We start from the raw sequence: 15306 nt of genomic DNA on the forward strand, positions 1-15306 counted from the left end.
CCGAGAGATGCCCAGTGCCAGGAGGGCGGGGCTCACTGACTCTGTGGGGCTGGGGCTGCAGGGACCAGTGTCTGTCTGGCTGTGTGTGATGGCTGCGGGAGCTGTACCAGGAGGCCATGCCCGCCCCGAGCCCCTCCATCCACACGTGTTGGGTCAGAGTCTCCGAATCAAAGCCCTGTCCTGGGAGACACAGGTGGGAAAGCCTGGTCACATGAAGGAGACTAGCGCCACCTGCTGGCCAGGCTCACTGGGCCCTTTCTAAAGCAGCTGCGCCTGCCCTTGTGTGCATGTGTGTCTGTGTGCACATATGTGTGCACGTATGTGTGCACGTGTGTGTGTGTGTGTGTGTGTGTGTGTGTGTGAGACAGAGAGAGAGAGAGAGAGAGAGAGAGAGAGAGAGAGAGAGAGAGAGAGAGAGAGAGAGAATGTAAAGTCTTCGAACTGGGACAGGCTGGCCCCTAAGCCACTGACGGCGGTGGAGTCACGCCGCGCTGAGCTGTCTCCGCCAGCAGAGGGAGGAGAGGATGCGGCAGGAGGGAGCTGCTGGGATGCGCTGCATGAACCACACTGCCCTCAGCTGCCCCGCTGCCTGGAGCACTCCCCTCGGCCTGGCCGGGCTGCCCCTGAGGCTGGCTGGCTGTGCCCAGGCCACCTCCTCTGCTGCTTCTCCTCTGCTCCGTCCCCTCCGCGGCTCCCTCCTCAGGGCGCCGATCCTCACGTGCCCGCAGCGCCTGGCCCGCCACAGGGCCGGCCTTCCCTCGCCCCCGCTGGCCAGGCGAGAGGGCTGCCATCCATCCTGATGGAGAGGCCGGGCTGAGTGGGGAAAGGAGCCCCACCCCCGCTCCATGCGAGTGCACAATCAGCCCACGTCACCTGGCACAAGGGTGGAACGTACAGGCAGGTGGGGCCATGATGGCAGACGAGGGCGGTAGACGCTCAACAGTCCACGCGGTGCGACTTGCCCGGCGGTCGGCCAAGGCCTCCGGGCTCCACCTCCACTCCGGTCCCTAAGGCAGCTGTCTCTCCGGTACCATGGGCCTGAGCAGGTGGCAGAAGAAACCCCTGTCCCCGTCCTGTCACAGGAAGCTTTAACCTGTCCCCACCCTGTCACAGGAAGCTTTACCTGTCCCCATCCTGTCACAGGAAGCTTTACCTGTCCCCATCCTGTCACAGGAAGTGAGAACCTGTCCCATCCGGTGACAGGAAGCTTTACCTGTCCCATCTTGTCACAGGAAGCTTTAACCTGTCCCCGTCCTGTCACAGGAAGCTTTACCTGCCCCATCCTGTCACAGGAAGTCAAAACCTGTCCCCATCCTGTCACAGGAAGTGAGAACCTGTCCCATCCTGTCACAGGAAGCTTTACCTGTCCCCATCCTGTCACAGGAAGCTTTACCTGTCCCCATCCTGTCACAGGAAGCTTTACCTGTCCCCATCCTGTCACAGGAAGTGAGAACCTGTCCCATCCGGTGACAGGAAGCTTTACCTGTCCCATCTTGTCACAGGAAGCTTTAACCTGTCCCCGTCCTGTCACAGGAAGCTTTACCTGCCCCATCCTGTCACAGGAAGTCAAAACCTGTCCCCATCCTGTCACAGGAAGTGAGAACCTGTCCCATCCTGTCACAGGAAGCTTTACCTGTCCCCATCCTGTCACAGGAAGCTTTACCTGTCCCCATCCTGTCACAGGAAGCTTTACCTGTCCCCATCCTGTCACAGGAAGTGAGAACCTGTCCCATCCTGTCACAGGAAGCTTTAACCTGTCCCATCCTGTCACAGGAAGTCAAAACCTATCCCCATCCTGTCACAGGAAGTGAGAACCTGTCCCATCCTGTCACAGGAAGCTTTAACCTGTCCCATCCTGTCACAGGAAGTCAAAACCTGTCCCCATCCTGTCACAGGAAGCTTTACCTGTCCCCATCCTGTCACAGGAAGTCAAAACCTGTCCCATCCTGTCACAGGAAGCTTTAACCTGTCCCCGTCCTGTCACAGGAAGCTTTAACCTGTCCCATCCTGTCACAGGAAGCTTTACCTGTCCCCATCCTGTCACAGGAAGTCAAAACCTGTCCCATCCTGTCACAGGAAGCTTTACCTGTCCCCATCCTGTCACAGGAAGCTTTAACCTGTCCCATCCTGTCACAGGAAGCTTTAACCTGTCCCATCCTGTCACAGGAAGCTTTACCTGTCCCCATCCTGTCACAGGAAGCTTTAACCTGCCCCATCCGGTGACAGGAAGCTTTACCTGTCCCCATCCTGTCACAGGAAGTGAGAACCTGTCCCCATCCTGTCGCAGGAAGCTTTAACCTGCCCCATCCTGTCACAGGAAGTGAGAACCTGCCCCCATCCTGTCGCAGGAAGTGAGAACCTGCCCCCATCCTGTCACAGGAAGCTTTACCTGTCCCCATCCTGTCACAGGAAGCTTTACCTGTCCCCATCCTGTCACAGGAAGCTTTACCTGTCCCCATCCTGTCACAGGAAGCTTTACCTGTCCCCATCCTGTCACAGGAAGCTTTAACCTGTCCCATCCTGTCACAGGAAGTCAAAACCTGTCCCCATCCTGTCACAGGAAGTGAGAACCTGTCCCATCCTGTCACAGGAAGCTTTACCTGTCCCCGTGCTGTCACAGGAAGCTTTACCTGTCCCCATCCTGTCACAGGAAGCTTTAACCTGCCCCATCCTGTCACAGGAAGCTTTACCTGTCCCCATCCTGTCACAGGAAGTGAGAACCTGCCCCCATCCTGTCGCAGGAAGTGAGAACCTGTCCCCATCCTGTCACAGGAAGTGAGAACCTGCCCCCATCCTGTCGCAGGAAGCCTGGTGTCAAGGCCTCGAGGGGAAACAGGGCATAGACCTCCCGCCCAAGCCTGAGCCTGGCTTCCTCACCCTCACTTTGGGGAGGCGCATGCTCTCCCAGCCTCAGTTTCCCCATTTGGACCATGGCACCGGCTGACGGTGAGGAGGGCAGGTGTGGCACTTGGCAGATGGCCGCGGCCAGGGCTGCCGGGGGCAGAGCATCCTCCCCGGGTCCTCCCTCAGCCCCCGGGAGCGCTGGTGCTCAGGGGCTCTGCCCGGGAGACGGGCGCCTCTCCCCTCCGCAGGTGAGTGAGGGGCCTCCTCCCGCCCGCCCCGCGCCCCGCTGCCCGCTCCCGGGCCGGCCCTAACCGTCTGTCACTTGTCTTGCAGCCGCTGCGAGCGCTTGCCTTGCCATGAGAATCAGGAGTGCCACGCGCTGCCTCTGCGAATAACCTACTACCACCTCTCTTTCCCCACCAACATCCAAGTGCCCGCTGTGGTCTTCCGCATGGGCCCCTCCAGCTCCGTGCCCGGGGACAGCATGCAGCTGGCCATCACCGGCGGCAATGACGAGGGCTTCTTCACCACGCGCAAGCTGAACCCGCACAGCGGGGTGGTGGCCCTCACCAAGCCCGTCCCCGAGCCCCGGGACTTGCTCCTGACCGTCAAGATGGACCTGTACCGCCACGGCACCGTCAGCTCCTTTGTGGCCAAGCTTTTCATCTTTGTGTCCGCAGAGCTCTGAGCACGCGCTTTTGGGGGGCCCCTCCTATCGCTTCCCCCCCTCACCCCCCTCGCCGGTTCAATAAAGTTCCGCAGGACATCCCGCCGCATGCCTCCGAGCCTGGCTTTATTCCGTGCGGAGCGTGTCTGGGGTGCAATCATCAGGGTGAGCGGGTCGCTGCCCTGGCCTGGGGGTTCCGGGGCGCCTGGGGCACCTTGTGAGGGGGCTGTCCATGGCGGCCATTCCCCCGGAGCCCAGCGAGGGCGGAGGCGGCGCCGATGCCCTTGCAAACGAATGCTCTTGCCCCTCTGAGCCCGGGTGCTGACGGAGAAGGCCCCTCAGAGCCTCGGAGCCGGAGTGCTGAGCTCCGTCCCCTCTGGTCTTACAAATGTGGAAACTGAGGTCCAGGCAAGGGGAGGGTCCTGGCCAAGGCGACATGGCCTGTTCGTGGCCAGGCCGGGCTCAGGCTCTGCTTGGTGTCCCGGCTGGGCCGCCTGGAGCTGAGCAGGAACGGAAGTCGGGAAAGAGCGTGTCTGGTGGGGGCGGCCTGGCGGGCGTCCTGTTTGTCCGGAGCAGCAGCCTGGCCGGAGGGGGAAAAGCCTGGACTCGGCTGCTCATCTGGACGCAGCTCTTGCCTCAGGGAGCCCGTGCCTCCCGCAGAGCACATGCCCTGTGCCCGGGGGATGGGGGCGGGCAGTGAGTGCGCTGCCCATGAGGACACCGGTCGCATCAGGTCTCGGCTGCCTTGCCTCCAGCCCTGCCAGGCGGCCTCATCCTCAGGAGGCACAGAGAGGGCGAGTGACTTGTCCAAGATCACACAGCCGGTGCTGACTCCGTAGCTCTGTGCCATTCTGTCACAATCCTGCCACCGTGGGCTTTGATCCCCATGCCCCCCCCCCCCTTCCCCGTGATTCCAGCCGAACCGCTAGCACCAGTCCCCACGGGGCCTGCCTGATCCTGCATGGCTTAGTTCTCGTGCCATCCCCAGGCTTACCCCATGCTCTCCCCTCGCTCACGCCCTGCAGGCCGCACTACCAGCTCTCTGCTGCCTCAGGCCCTTTGCACGTGCTCTGCACCCTCGGTCTCAGTGTTGGTTAAACTTCAGCTTGAGCGTCCTTTTCTCGGAGAGGCCTTCCCCGACCCCTCGGCTCAGGCTTCCTGTCAGGCTTCCTCGTGGTACTTCCTTCACGACGGTGATCGAGGTCTGCAGCTGCCATTTCCCCGTTTCCCGCTCTTCCCCGCTGTCCATAAAGCTCACTTCGGCGGGGCCACGGGGGTCTCTCTCAGCCCCTGTCCCTCGGTCCCAGCGAGACGCCCAGCACAGAGCGGGGGTTCGGTCCACGGGTGGCGGTGGCGGTGAATGAAGCTGCGCCCGAGGCCATGTCTGGTTCAGGGCAGTCATCCACCTGCCGGTTTCTTCCCTCCCTGGGAAGGGTGTGTGTTTGGATCCTGATACAGACAGGGCGTGAAGGTCATTGGTGGGCAGCGCTGCCATCCCTCTGGCCAGGTCACTGCACTGAGCCGTAAGAAAGGATCCTAAGATACCAACCACAGAAATCTCTAAGGAACTAACGCAAAACAAATACTAAGGGGGAAAACAAATACTAAGAAATGACAACTCAAGAAACTTGATGTAAACATTTTTTTAAAAATTGAAATTCCATATTACATGCCTGAACATACCTATTCAGAGCAACCAGCATCAGGACATAGAGAGTCCAGGTCTCTGAGGCTGCCCCTGAGTGGCAGGAGGCCGCCATGAGCCTGCTGCCCAGAGAGCGGGGCAGCCCGGCACACGGGCCGGGGCTGTTGAACCCGAGAGAGAGGGGGGGGTGCGTCATGCGGGCGGCCTAAGTGACGCCTGTGTGAGAAGTTACCGCAAAGCTTGTGCTCTTGCTGTGTCTGACGAGGCGGAGAGCCTGCTATGAAGGCGGCGATGACACTGCTCCAGAGCCGCCCGGAGACCTGGCTTCCCACCTCCTTTGCCGTTTTTGCAACAGGCCAAAGAGCAGACGTGGACTTCCCAAAAACACCAGTACCACCTGCTATTCTGACACCAGCCAGGCGGGCCCATCGGACGGTTTACCTTGGGCTGTGAGTCCCATAGCCAGCAGCATTGCCGATACAGGGCTCATTGTCCGCCTAGGACCGTGGTTGGCAAACCGTGGCTCACAAGCCACATGCGGCCCTTTGGCCCCTTGAGTGTGGCTCTTCCACAAAATGCCACGGCCTGGGCGTGTCTATTTCGACGAAGTGGCGTTAGAAGAAGTTTACGTCTAAAAATTTGGCTCTCAGGCCGAAACCGGTTTGGCTCAGGGGATAGAGCGCAGGCCTGCGGACCGAAAGGTCCCGGGTTCGATTCCGGTCAAGGGCATGTACCTGGTTGCAGGCACATCCTCAGTAAGGGGTGTGCAAGAGGCAGTTGATCGATTCTCTCTCATTGATGTTTATAACTCTCTATCCTCTCTTTTCCTCTCTGTACAAATTCAATAAAATATTTTTTTTTTAAATTTGACTCTCAGGGGAGGATAGGGAGATCTGGGGGACATAAGAGATCAACCGAAGGACTTGTATACATGCATATAAGTACAACCAATGGACACAAAACTCTGGGGAGGGAGGGTATGCATGGGGGGGGGGTCAATGTTAAAATATGTACACAGATAATAATTTAATAAAAAAAAAAAAGAAAAAAAATTTGGCTCTCAAAAGAAATTTCAATCGTTGTGCTGCTGATGTTTGTCTCTGTTGACTCATGAGTTTGCCGCCCACTGGCCTGGGAGATGCGCTGGCTCCAGGGTGAAGAATTGAGACAGGTTGGAGAAGTTTCTCCATCTGACTGGTTTTGATGTCTGCCTCACCTTCATTGTAACAGACATGCTATCAAGCTTTTTAAAATATATATATTTCTTTATTGATTTCAGAGAGGAAGGGAAAGAGAGAGAGAAACACCAATGATGAGAGAGAATGATTGACCAGCTGCCTCCGCACGCCCCCTACTGGGGATTAAGCCCACTCTTTGGCATGTGCCCTTGGCCAGAATAGAACCCAGGACCCTTCTGTCCGCAGGCCGACGCTCTATCTACTGAGCCACACCAGCTGGGCACGCCATCCATCTCTAACCACAGCAATACTCGTGTCCTTAGACTCCAGGAAGGGCCCCTTTTCTGACTTCCCTGAAGAAGGAGTCTCCAGGCACCGCTGATGGCAGTTGGATGGTTATCTTTCCTCACGGAGGTGTTATTTCTGGGTGCGGCAGAAATGGTTCTGCTCACCACGGTCCCTGTGGAGTTCCTGCAGCCACCAGCTCTGCATATGAATGGCCCTGGGGTCCCTGGAGCCACAGAGCGCCCCCTGGTGGACGCCCGAAGCGGATCCTTTTTGTTGTGAACAATAATGAAGACTTATTTCTTCACGCTTTTTTATTTCTTTGCCTTGAGCGTGGGGAAGGTGACATAGCCTAGTAAAAATAATCCAATCAGGACCACCACTAAAAATAGCGTAGTTAATAGAATTACTGGACTTTAAAGAAAAGAGAAAACGAACTATGGGCATCTAGGCAAAAAACAGCAACTAACTGCTAAGGGAAAAATTACATCGTCATCAGGCTTTTTCACAGAAAGACGTTTGGCAGAAAAAATATGAAGAATTAGAATGCTCAGGAAAACAGAAGACTAGGACCTTATGTCCAATATAAACTGTTCTGTGCACAGAGAGAGCAAACTACTATCAATATGCAAGCATTAAAAACAGTTACTCATAGGCCAAAACCGGTGTGGCTCAATGGATAGAGCATTGGCCTACGGACCAAATGGTCCCAGGTTCGATTCCTGTCAAGGGCATGTACCTTGGTTGCGGGCACATCCCCAGTGGGGGGGGGGGGGGTGCAGGAGGCAGCTGATCGACGTTTCTAACTCTCTAAACAGTATATTTTTTTAAAAAAGAAAAACTAGTTTAAAAAAATAAAATAAAAAAATAAAAAGGTACTCATAGCACTACAGCAAGATGGTGTTACCGGGAAAAGCACAGTAGAATCGCTGTGTGCTCAGACAATGCAGATGTAGCGCATTTATTTAAATTTATTGGATATCTGGAGAGAGCATAGTCCCCAAATATGCTTTTTAGGTGATCAGTGGTGGCGACTTTACTACCGTTATTCCCAGACTGCTGTGTGGAAGAAACTCAATAACTAATTTCAGGACCTTCAGGCCTGCGTTCTGAAGAGCCAGGATTCTGATATGGAAGAGCAGATTCCTTTGTAAAGGGTCGAGTTTAAGGAAAGTAACCCTGGGCCTTGTTTTTGAGTCAGAAGTGTCCGTATGAACTCCTGATGTACTTTATCTTTTACAATGTCCACTGCAGCCCTGGCCGGTGTTGCTCAGTGAGTTGTACATCTTCCTGTGCACCAAAAGTTGACCAGTTGGATTCCCGGTCAGGGCACAGGCCCGGGTTGTGGGCTCAATCCCTAGCAGGAGGCGTGGAGGAGGCAGCTGATTGATGTTTCGCTTCCACATCCATGTTTCTCTCTTTCCTTCTCCCTTCTTCTCTCTAAAAATCAATTTTAAAAAATCTTTTTTTTAAAAATGTCCACTGCAGAGGCCTAAAAACTGGCCTGCTCGGTGGCATTGAGTATCCGGCTTCTGAGGTTGAAATACCATTTCCACCAAAAAAACAGAAACAGAATTAAAAGCCAAACCCAAGACTTCTTGGAGAAATCGCTGGGGCGACACGGGCACAAGCTGAGCTGGGCACCTGGTCACAGCAGAGCCTCACATTCTCCTCTGCCCGGAGCCCCTGGGCCCCAACAAACGGTAATCACTGCGGTGGGCTGAAAGGCATCGGAGAGCTCAAGTCCTTGATTTCACGCTGATGTCCACGTCGCCCATTGTAACACCTGGGTGGCGGCCGCTGGCCTCACCCTGAGGACTGGTCCCCGCGGGGCAGAATCGGGCACAGGACCGGTCTGGCCCCGCGGACCACACTCCCCGGAAGCCGGATCGCATCGGAGGGGAAGCGTCTCATGGCGGGATTCCCCAGCCACTCCCGCAGGAGAAACACCGGGTTCAGCACGTCAGCGCTTCAACCCCCGGTGCGTCCGTGGTCTCGGCCCCGAGCACGCACAGCGGCTGATGTCACGGACAGGAAGGCGGCAGGCGACACGCGCCCCGATGAGAGACACGCCACCCACCACCATCCGCCAGAGGCCTGGGCCGGGGCCAGCGGCCAGCGGGCCGGCAGTGCGGGGCCCGGAGGCCGCGGTAGGCAAGGCCTGACGTCAGAGGCTCTGCTGCTCAGACACTTCTGGTCCTTACCACCGTGGGCGGCAGACTGCTGCTCCCGAGCCACGTTCGGCTCTTTGGCCCCTTGAGTGTGGCTCTTCCACAAAACACCACGGCCTGGGCGAGTCTGTGTTGAAGAAGTGGCGTTAGAAGAAGTTTAAGTTTAAACAATGTGGCTCTCCAAAGAAATGTCCATCGTTGTGCTGTTGATATTTGGCTCTGCAGACTAAGGAGTTTGCCGACCACTGTCTTAGCAGATAAATCCTGGGAAACGGGGATGGAGAGGAAGCCTGGAGATTAAAAAGGACTTAAAAGACAGACACCTTTTGCCCTGGCTCGGTGGGTTGGGCATGATCTTGTGCACCTGAAGGCTGCTAGTTGGATTCCCGGTCAGGGCACACGCCCGGGTTGCAGACTTGGTCCCCAGTAGGGGGCGTGCAGGAGGCAGCTGATCAGTGTTTTGCTCTCATGTTGATGTTTCTCTCTAACAAATCAATAAAAAAGGGGGAAAAAAAAGACATAAATTTTACCGGACAAGTCCAGACGAAGGTGTCTCAAGGTGCACACTCATGTGATAGAAACGATGGTGAAGCCCGGTAGGCGGCGCCAGGGGTCAGGGCGGGGCTTGCTGGGGGCGCAGGAGGGGGCCCGGGGTGCAGGGAGGCCTCGGGCGGCCGGCGAGGCACCTGTCGGTGGCCTGAGTGGGGACTGAGCGTTTGCCTTACGAAACTCATTCACTACAGCTTCCCGTTGTGTGTCATCACGCTGGTGTTTTATTTTACACTGAAAAGGTTTTAAAAACACGCCCAGCACGAGGCCTGGAGCATTGGCCTGGAACACTCCGCGCCTCTCCTCCCTCCTGCCCTCCGTGAGCACCGAGCTGGTTTATACCCGCTCCCGGGTGTGTGGCCCCGGGGCCCGCCTGCTGAGGGCGCCGTGGAGGCAGGACTCCCTGGCACCTGCAGGCCCTCCGAACAGACTTGCTGTGGGAGTGAATGAAGGTGTGTGTACTCTGTTATAGGAATGAGCTTGGTTCATAGGAGCAAAGCCTGGCCCTGGCTGGTGTGGCTCAGTGGATAGAGCGTCGGTCTGCGGACTGAAGGGTCCCGGGTTCGATTCCCGGTCAAGGTCATGTACCTTGGTTGCGGGCACATCCCCAGTGGGGGGTGTGCAGGAGGCAGCTGATTGATGTTTCTCTCTCATCGATGTTTCTAACTATCCCTCTCCCTTCCTCTCTGTAAAAAATCAATAAAATATATTTAATAATAATAATTAAAAAAAGAGCAAAGCCTGGCTATCCAGAGACACGGGGCGTGGCTCTGCCTTTTGGGGCCTGTCTGGGCCGTAGGAGGGGCCCTGAAGCGTCCTCATGGAGCAGCCGGGCTGTGGAGGCCCTGATGCAGCGTCTGTGGGCCCGCGGCCCCACTGGGCCCCGGCCGCCCCCTGGCCCCGTCTCCGAGAGGGCGGTCCATCCTCCGAGGGCTGGTCCATCCTCCGAGAGGGCGGTCCATCCTCCGAGGGCTGGTCCATCCTCCGCGGGCTGGTCCATCCTCCGCGGGCTGGTCCAACCCCCGTCCCTCCTGTGCCGCCCTCAGGCTCCGCCGGGAGAGGACGGACACCGTCCGCTGCTTCAAGTCCTGCCGCCCGCGCGACCTGAGCTGCCTGCAGGACCCAGTGCACACAGTCTCCCACACCGTCGTCTCGCTGCCCACCTTCCGCGAGTTCGCCCGCCCGGAGGGTAAGCGGCACCCACTGCCTGGAGCTGCTCGGGGGTCCCGGGGCCATGGTCTAGGGAAGCTCCCTGTGGGTTTGGGGTTGGATATGTGGCCCCCTCCCCCGCCCCCACGTCTCCTGTGTGTCCCCAGACGGCACAGCCCCAGGCGGCCCACCCCTACCCTCCCCGGCTCTCATCGGTCAGTCACTCAGCAAATAGCGGTGAAGGGCTGATTCGGTGCCAAGCGCCGGGGAATCTGGGAGGGCCTCCAGGAGGAGGTGACGTTCCCTCTGGGGCCGGAGTGGTCACTAGGAGGGAATCAGGTGACAGTGGAGAGGAGGGCACTGAGCAGAGCGGAGCCTGGAACGGTCTGTGGTGAGCGGGGAGTGTGGGCGCCTGAGGAACCGGCCTGGTGTCCTGGCTGGAGCCGGAGGCTTGGCAAGGCCTGAGCTGCAGGGCAGGGGAGCCTGCCAGGGACCCGCCCTGGATGGGGGCAGAGGGGCTGGAGCAGCTGGACGGGTCCAGGGAGCCAGTGGTCCCGTGCCCACCTGCCCGCAGGGAGCTCCTGGCCTGCCCACCCGGTCACTATGCCCAGCAGACGGAGTGCGGCCTGCTCTGTACCCTGGCTTTGGGGGGGTGACCCACGTGCCCGCGCTGGTGTGGTCTCAGCCACCCCTGCCTCTGCGGTCTCCGTCCTCGGCCTCCGAGGGCTGTCACTCAGCAAGCGTGGCCCAAGCCTCTGTGTTCCCTCCACACTGTGCTCCCCACCTGTGCTCCCCCTCACCGTGCTCCCCTTACCGTGCTCCCCCACGTGTGCTCCTCTCACCGTGCTCCCCACACTGTGCTCCCCCACAGAGATCATCTTCCTCCACGCCGTCATGCCCGCGCTCCCCGACAACCACGCCGACTTCGTCTTCGAGATCACGGAGGGGAACCTGCGGGACTCCTTCGACATCATCAAGCGCCACGTGGACGGCATGGTGGTGGGTGAGTGGCCGAGACGCCGTGTCCCCCACCCCCACCCCCAGCCTGTGTGCTAACGGCGCAGAAGCTTCTGGACCCGCTGAGGCCCTTCCTAAGTCCCTTCCGCCTGCCCCTCAGGGCCCGGCCGGCACCCTGACCCCAGCCGATCAGCACCCACTGGGCGCCCAGGTGGCAGGGCCCGCCTCCCTGGGGCGTCTCACACACCATGCACGTCAGACAGGTCAGGGGGAAGGGCTTGTCCCAGGCTGGACACAGCCCCCCTCCCTGTGAGCGATGTGGTTTATCTCGGGGTGCTGTGCAGGGGGGTCAGGCCTGCGCTGTGGTCTCGCCTGGACCTGGCCAGCCTGGCCGATGTCTGTGTGTCCGTCGGAGTGTGCGGCATGGAGCCCCATATGCACAGTCCTCTGGTGGGGGTGCCGGAGCCCCCAGAGTCAGGGCCGTGGGCGCAGGAAGGAGGCAGGAGGGGGACGGCTGGGGAGGGACGGCAGGGAGGCGGCAGCAGCGGCAGGAGGGGGCCCCCGTGTGAGTCTGGGAACCCCGCTCTCGGTACCTCCCGGACTGTCACGTTTTACAGAATTTAACGGTCGTAGCTGCCATTTGGGCTTAGAATAAGGTGACCAGATGCCCCGCTTTGGGCGGGACAGTCCCGGTTTTTAACAATTTGTCCCGTGTCCGGCGGCTTTTTGGGACGTCTGGTCCCCTTAGCTTGGAAGAGGCTCTGAACATTTTCAAAGCAGCTGAGCAAACAAAGGCTCGGCCCTGCCCTCCCCTGCGCCTCAGTTTCCCCAGTGGATCGGGGAGGGCCAGGGCTTGGTGGTCTCCAGGCCCGGGACCCTCTGGGCGGGACAGAACCAGCGGCCCCGCGGCGGCCGGCAGCGCTTCGGGCCGTGGCCGCCAGGTGGCGCTGTGGGACCGCAGACGCGGCGGCCGGGCCCCAGCCCAGCCCCAGCTCGGCCGGCTCTGGGAATGGCAGTTATGCCCGTTGCCCAAGGGCCGTTTGCAGCAGCTTTACAAGCTCCTCACCGGCCCCGCGCTGTAAACACGCCTGAGTCACGGGGGCTCCCCACCCAGCTCCTCCCCGCCGGCTGGCAGCAGGTGTAATTAGTTAATTACAATTAACGTCCCATTAGCCTCGGCCGGGGGCGGTGCAGGGCCCTGTTAGCCGCCAGCAGCTGCTGCCCGGAGCCGCTGCCGGGCCTCAGTGTCCCCCATGGTTAAGGGGGAGATCTGGGGGCTTTAGGCACGTGGGGGTGAGGACAGGCAGGAGGAAACGGGGTCAGGTTTGTGCCGCCCGCCCGGCGTGTGTGCTGGGGGGGGCACCCTGAGGCACACCCAGGAGCCCAGGTGGGCTGAGGCCAGGCCGCCCTGGGGCAGTCCCAGCACCGGAACCTTAGGAGTCCGAACAGAACCTCCGTGAGCCCCGGCCCTAGGCCCTGGGCTGGGCATTGTGGATGCAGAGATGGGTGAACCCCACTGGCCCTGCCCCTGAGGCTCTGCGGTCCAGCAGGGGGCGGAGCTCACGGCTCCCAGGCAGGCGAGAGCAGAGACGAGGCTCCGGGCTCCCCTGGGGTGCGGGTGGGGGTGTCCCTGTGGTACGCCGGCTTCTGAATCCTCCCTGGGGTGGCCCAGCCTCCTGGGGACCACCGCTGCTACCTCCTGTGTTGTAGAGGGGAGACCGAGGCCCAGAGAGGTCAAAGGGCTCCCCGGTTTTCCCAGGGCGATTCGGGGGCGAGTGGGACATGGGACTGGGCCACCCCGCTTCCTGGGAAGGGAATGTGGGTACGGCCCGAGGCAGAGGGCAGAGAGGTGTCCCTCAGGGTGCAGGCCGAGTGCCCTGGCCCGGGAATTCTGGGCTGGTGCTGGGGAGGGGACCCCCCCGGGGCACTGGTCCTGCCTGGGCCCGGCTCTCCGCCCCCAGGCTGGGTGCAGGGTCCCGGCGGGTCGGGCTCAGGGAGCCGGCCCAGGCCACCCCCAGGTGGAGGACCGAGGCGGAGGGGGGGACACGAGCGGCAGGGCCCTGTGCTCGCTGAGGAGGCTGGGCCGTGCGGACCAGGTACATTCTGTGTGCGGCCGGGCCGGGCTGTGAGGGAGGGTGTCCGCCGAGCTGCCCCTCCGCGCCCCCCAGGCCAGGCCTCTGGCCTGGCCACGGGCGTGCTTGCCCAGACCCCGGCGTCAGGTCCCCGCCAGGCGTCCAGGGCGCCGGGCCCAGATCCGCTCTCTAGGGCCGTGACCTCGTAAGGGGTTAACCCGCGCGCTGACCCCATCCCGCCTCCGACAGAGCTGGGCAGAGATTCAGAAATTCCACCTAAAACAACACGCGGCCGCCCTGCCGGGCGCTGAGTGACGCCCGTGTCCCGGCTTTCACGGCAGATCCGGGGATTAGGGCCCCCTCCTCCGCGCACAGCCCCTCGCCCCGCCGCACCCGGCCGGCAGCCAGCGTTTCCCCGGCGACAGCGCTGCCCCCGCCGGGAGGGGCCGAGGCTGGCTTCCCCGGGGCTGGCCGTGCCCCCGGGGGTGGGGGAGGTAGAGGTCAGCGGGGTCTCGGAGGGGGTGGGGGGAGGACAAACCCCTCCTGCTTCCCGGGGGCCCACGGAGCAGGGGTGGGGTTGCAGGTGGCAGGCCCATGCCGTGTCGGACACCAGCCCCCTGAGATGGCAGCTATTGTCCCTCCAGAACCCCTCACAGATGCAGGAATTCCCAGGGGTCACCCCAGGCACACATCTGATAACTCCCAGGCAGCCCCCCATCTGAACTGGACTCTCAGAGGACGGGGTGGGGAGCAGCCCCGCTCCGGAGCCCCTGAGGGAGGCACACAGGCCCGTCTCCGAGCGCCTGCCCGGACGGCCCCACCCCCGGCCCAAGCTGCCCCCGCAGGGGCCTGAGCAGCATCCACGCAGAGCCGGGGCCTGTCTCCTCTGAACTCGAGCCATGACCTCCTCCTCCTCCTCCTCCTGCTCCTCCTCCTCCTCCTCCTCCTCCTCCTCCTCCTCTTGGTAAACTCCTAGCCATCCCTCAAAGCCCAGGTCAGCCACCAGCCCTTCCACACGCGCTCCCCCGGCTGAGGCGCAGCCCCATCCTGTGCCCACGGACCCCTCTGGACTCTCCACACTCACGCCCCCGGCCGCAGCGTGTGTCCTGTGCGGACAGGCCGTCCCTGGGACCGGACAGCACGGACGCCGCCTGGTGCCTGCTTCATTCCCGAGGGCAGGAGAGACAGGAAACGGGTCTAATGTGTGCACGGTCTGCGGTGGAGAGTGCTGTTTAGGGGGCCGGAGAGGAGGGGGAGGCAAGGTGTGCAGGCTTCAGGGGGAGCAGCTTTAGTCTGGTGGCCAGAGACATTTGTCTGAGCCGTGGGGGGGTGGGGGATGGGGGGAGGGAATGGAGGAAAAGGCACGTGCCAAGGCCCTGGGGCAGAGGCGAGCTGGTGTGCTGGGATTGCAGCCAGGAGGCCGGGCAGCCTGAGCCGAGGCAGAGGCAGGGACTGAGGCTGTGGGGAGCCTCTGCTTTCCCGCCGAGGGAAGCGGCGGGTGCTGTAAAGGCCCCTCTGGGTGCTGGGCCAGGAGCAGGGAGCCCTGCGGTGGCCGCGGTGGCCGGCGGGAGGGGCTCCGGCGGGCGGTGAGCAGCGGGCAGGCCGGGGCTGTAACGGGGAGGCAGTGCTGGTTTTGCTGGTGGGTTGGGTTTGGTCCAGGGTGACCCTGGGGTGTGGCCAGCTGGGACAGGAAGGCGGTGACGAGGCAGCCTTGGGGGGTCCCAAGTCCATGCTGGCCACGAGGTTTGTAGCCTCGTCAGACCCCCCACCCCAGGAGGCGGAGGAGACC

General features: G+C 60.9%; 1 protein-coding gene and 1 long non-coding RNA gene across 4 annotated transcripts in view; one reads left to right on the forward strand and one right to left on the reverse strand.

The window, feature by feature from the left end:
• FBLN1 (fibulin 1) overlaps positions 1-15306 on the forward strand; it is a 50482-nt gene that overhangs the window by 30392 nt on the left and 4784 nt on the right. For 2 of the 3 annotated variants that reach the window (XM_084878127.1, XM_084878125.1), the window contains 2 exons: positions 10386-10528; positions 11360-11491. In XM_084878127.1, the coding sequence (XP_084734253.1) occupies positions 10386-10528; positions 11360-11491 (275 nt within the window). Of the gene's footprint in view, positions 1-3177; positions 3617-10385; positions 10529-11359; positions 11492-15306 lie in introns of those variants that run through there. The other variant, XM_084878126.1, reaches the window with a different exon arrangement.
• Positions 406-3169, reverse strand: LOC311619608. The gene is made up of 3 exons (XR_014794544.1): positions 2753-3169; positions 2631-2690; positions 406-1062 (listed from the first exon to the last, which is right to left on the reverse strand). It is a non-coding gene; the product is annotated as an uncharacterized lncRNA (long non-coding RNA).

Source organism: Pipistrellus hanaki (assembly GCF_964339955.1).
Source record: "Pipistrellus hanaki genome assembly, chromosome: 3".
NCBI lineage: Eukaryota > Metazoa > Chordata > Mammalia > Chiroptera > Vespertilionidae > Pipistrellus > Pipistrellus hanaki.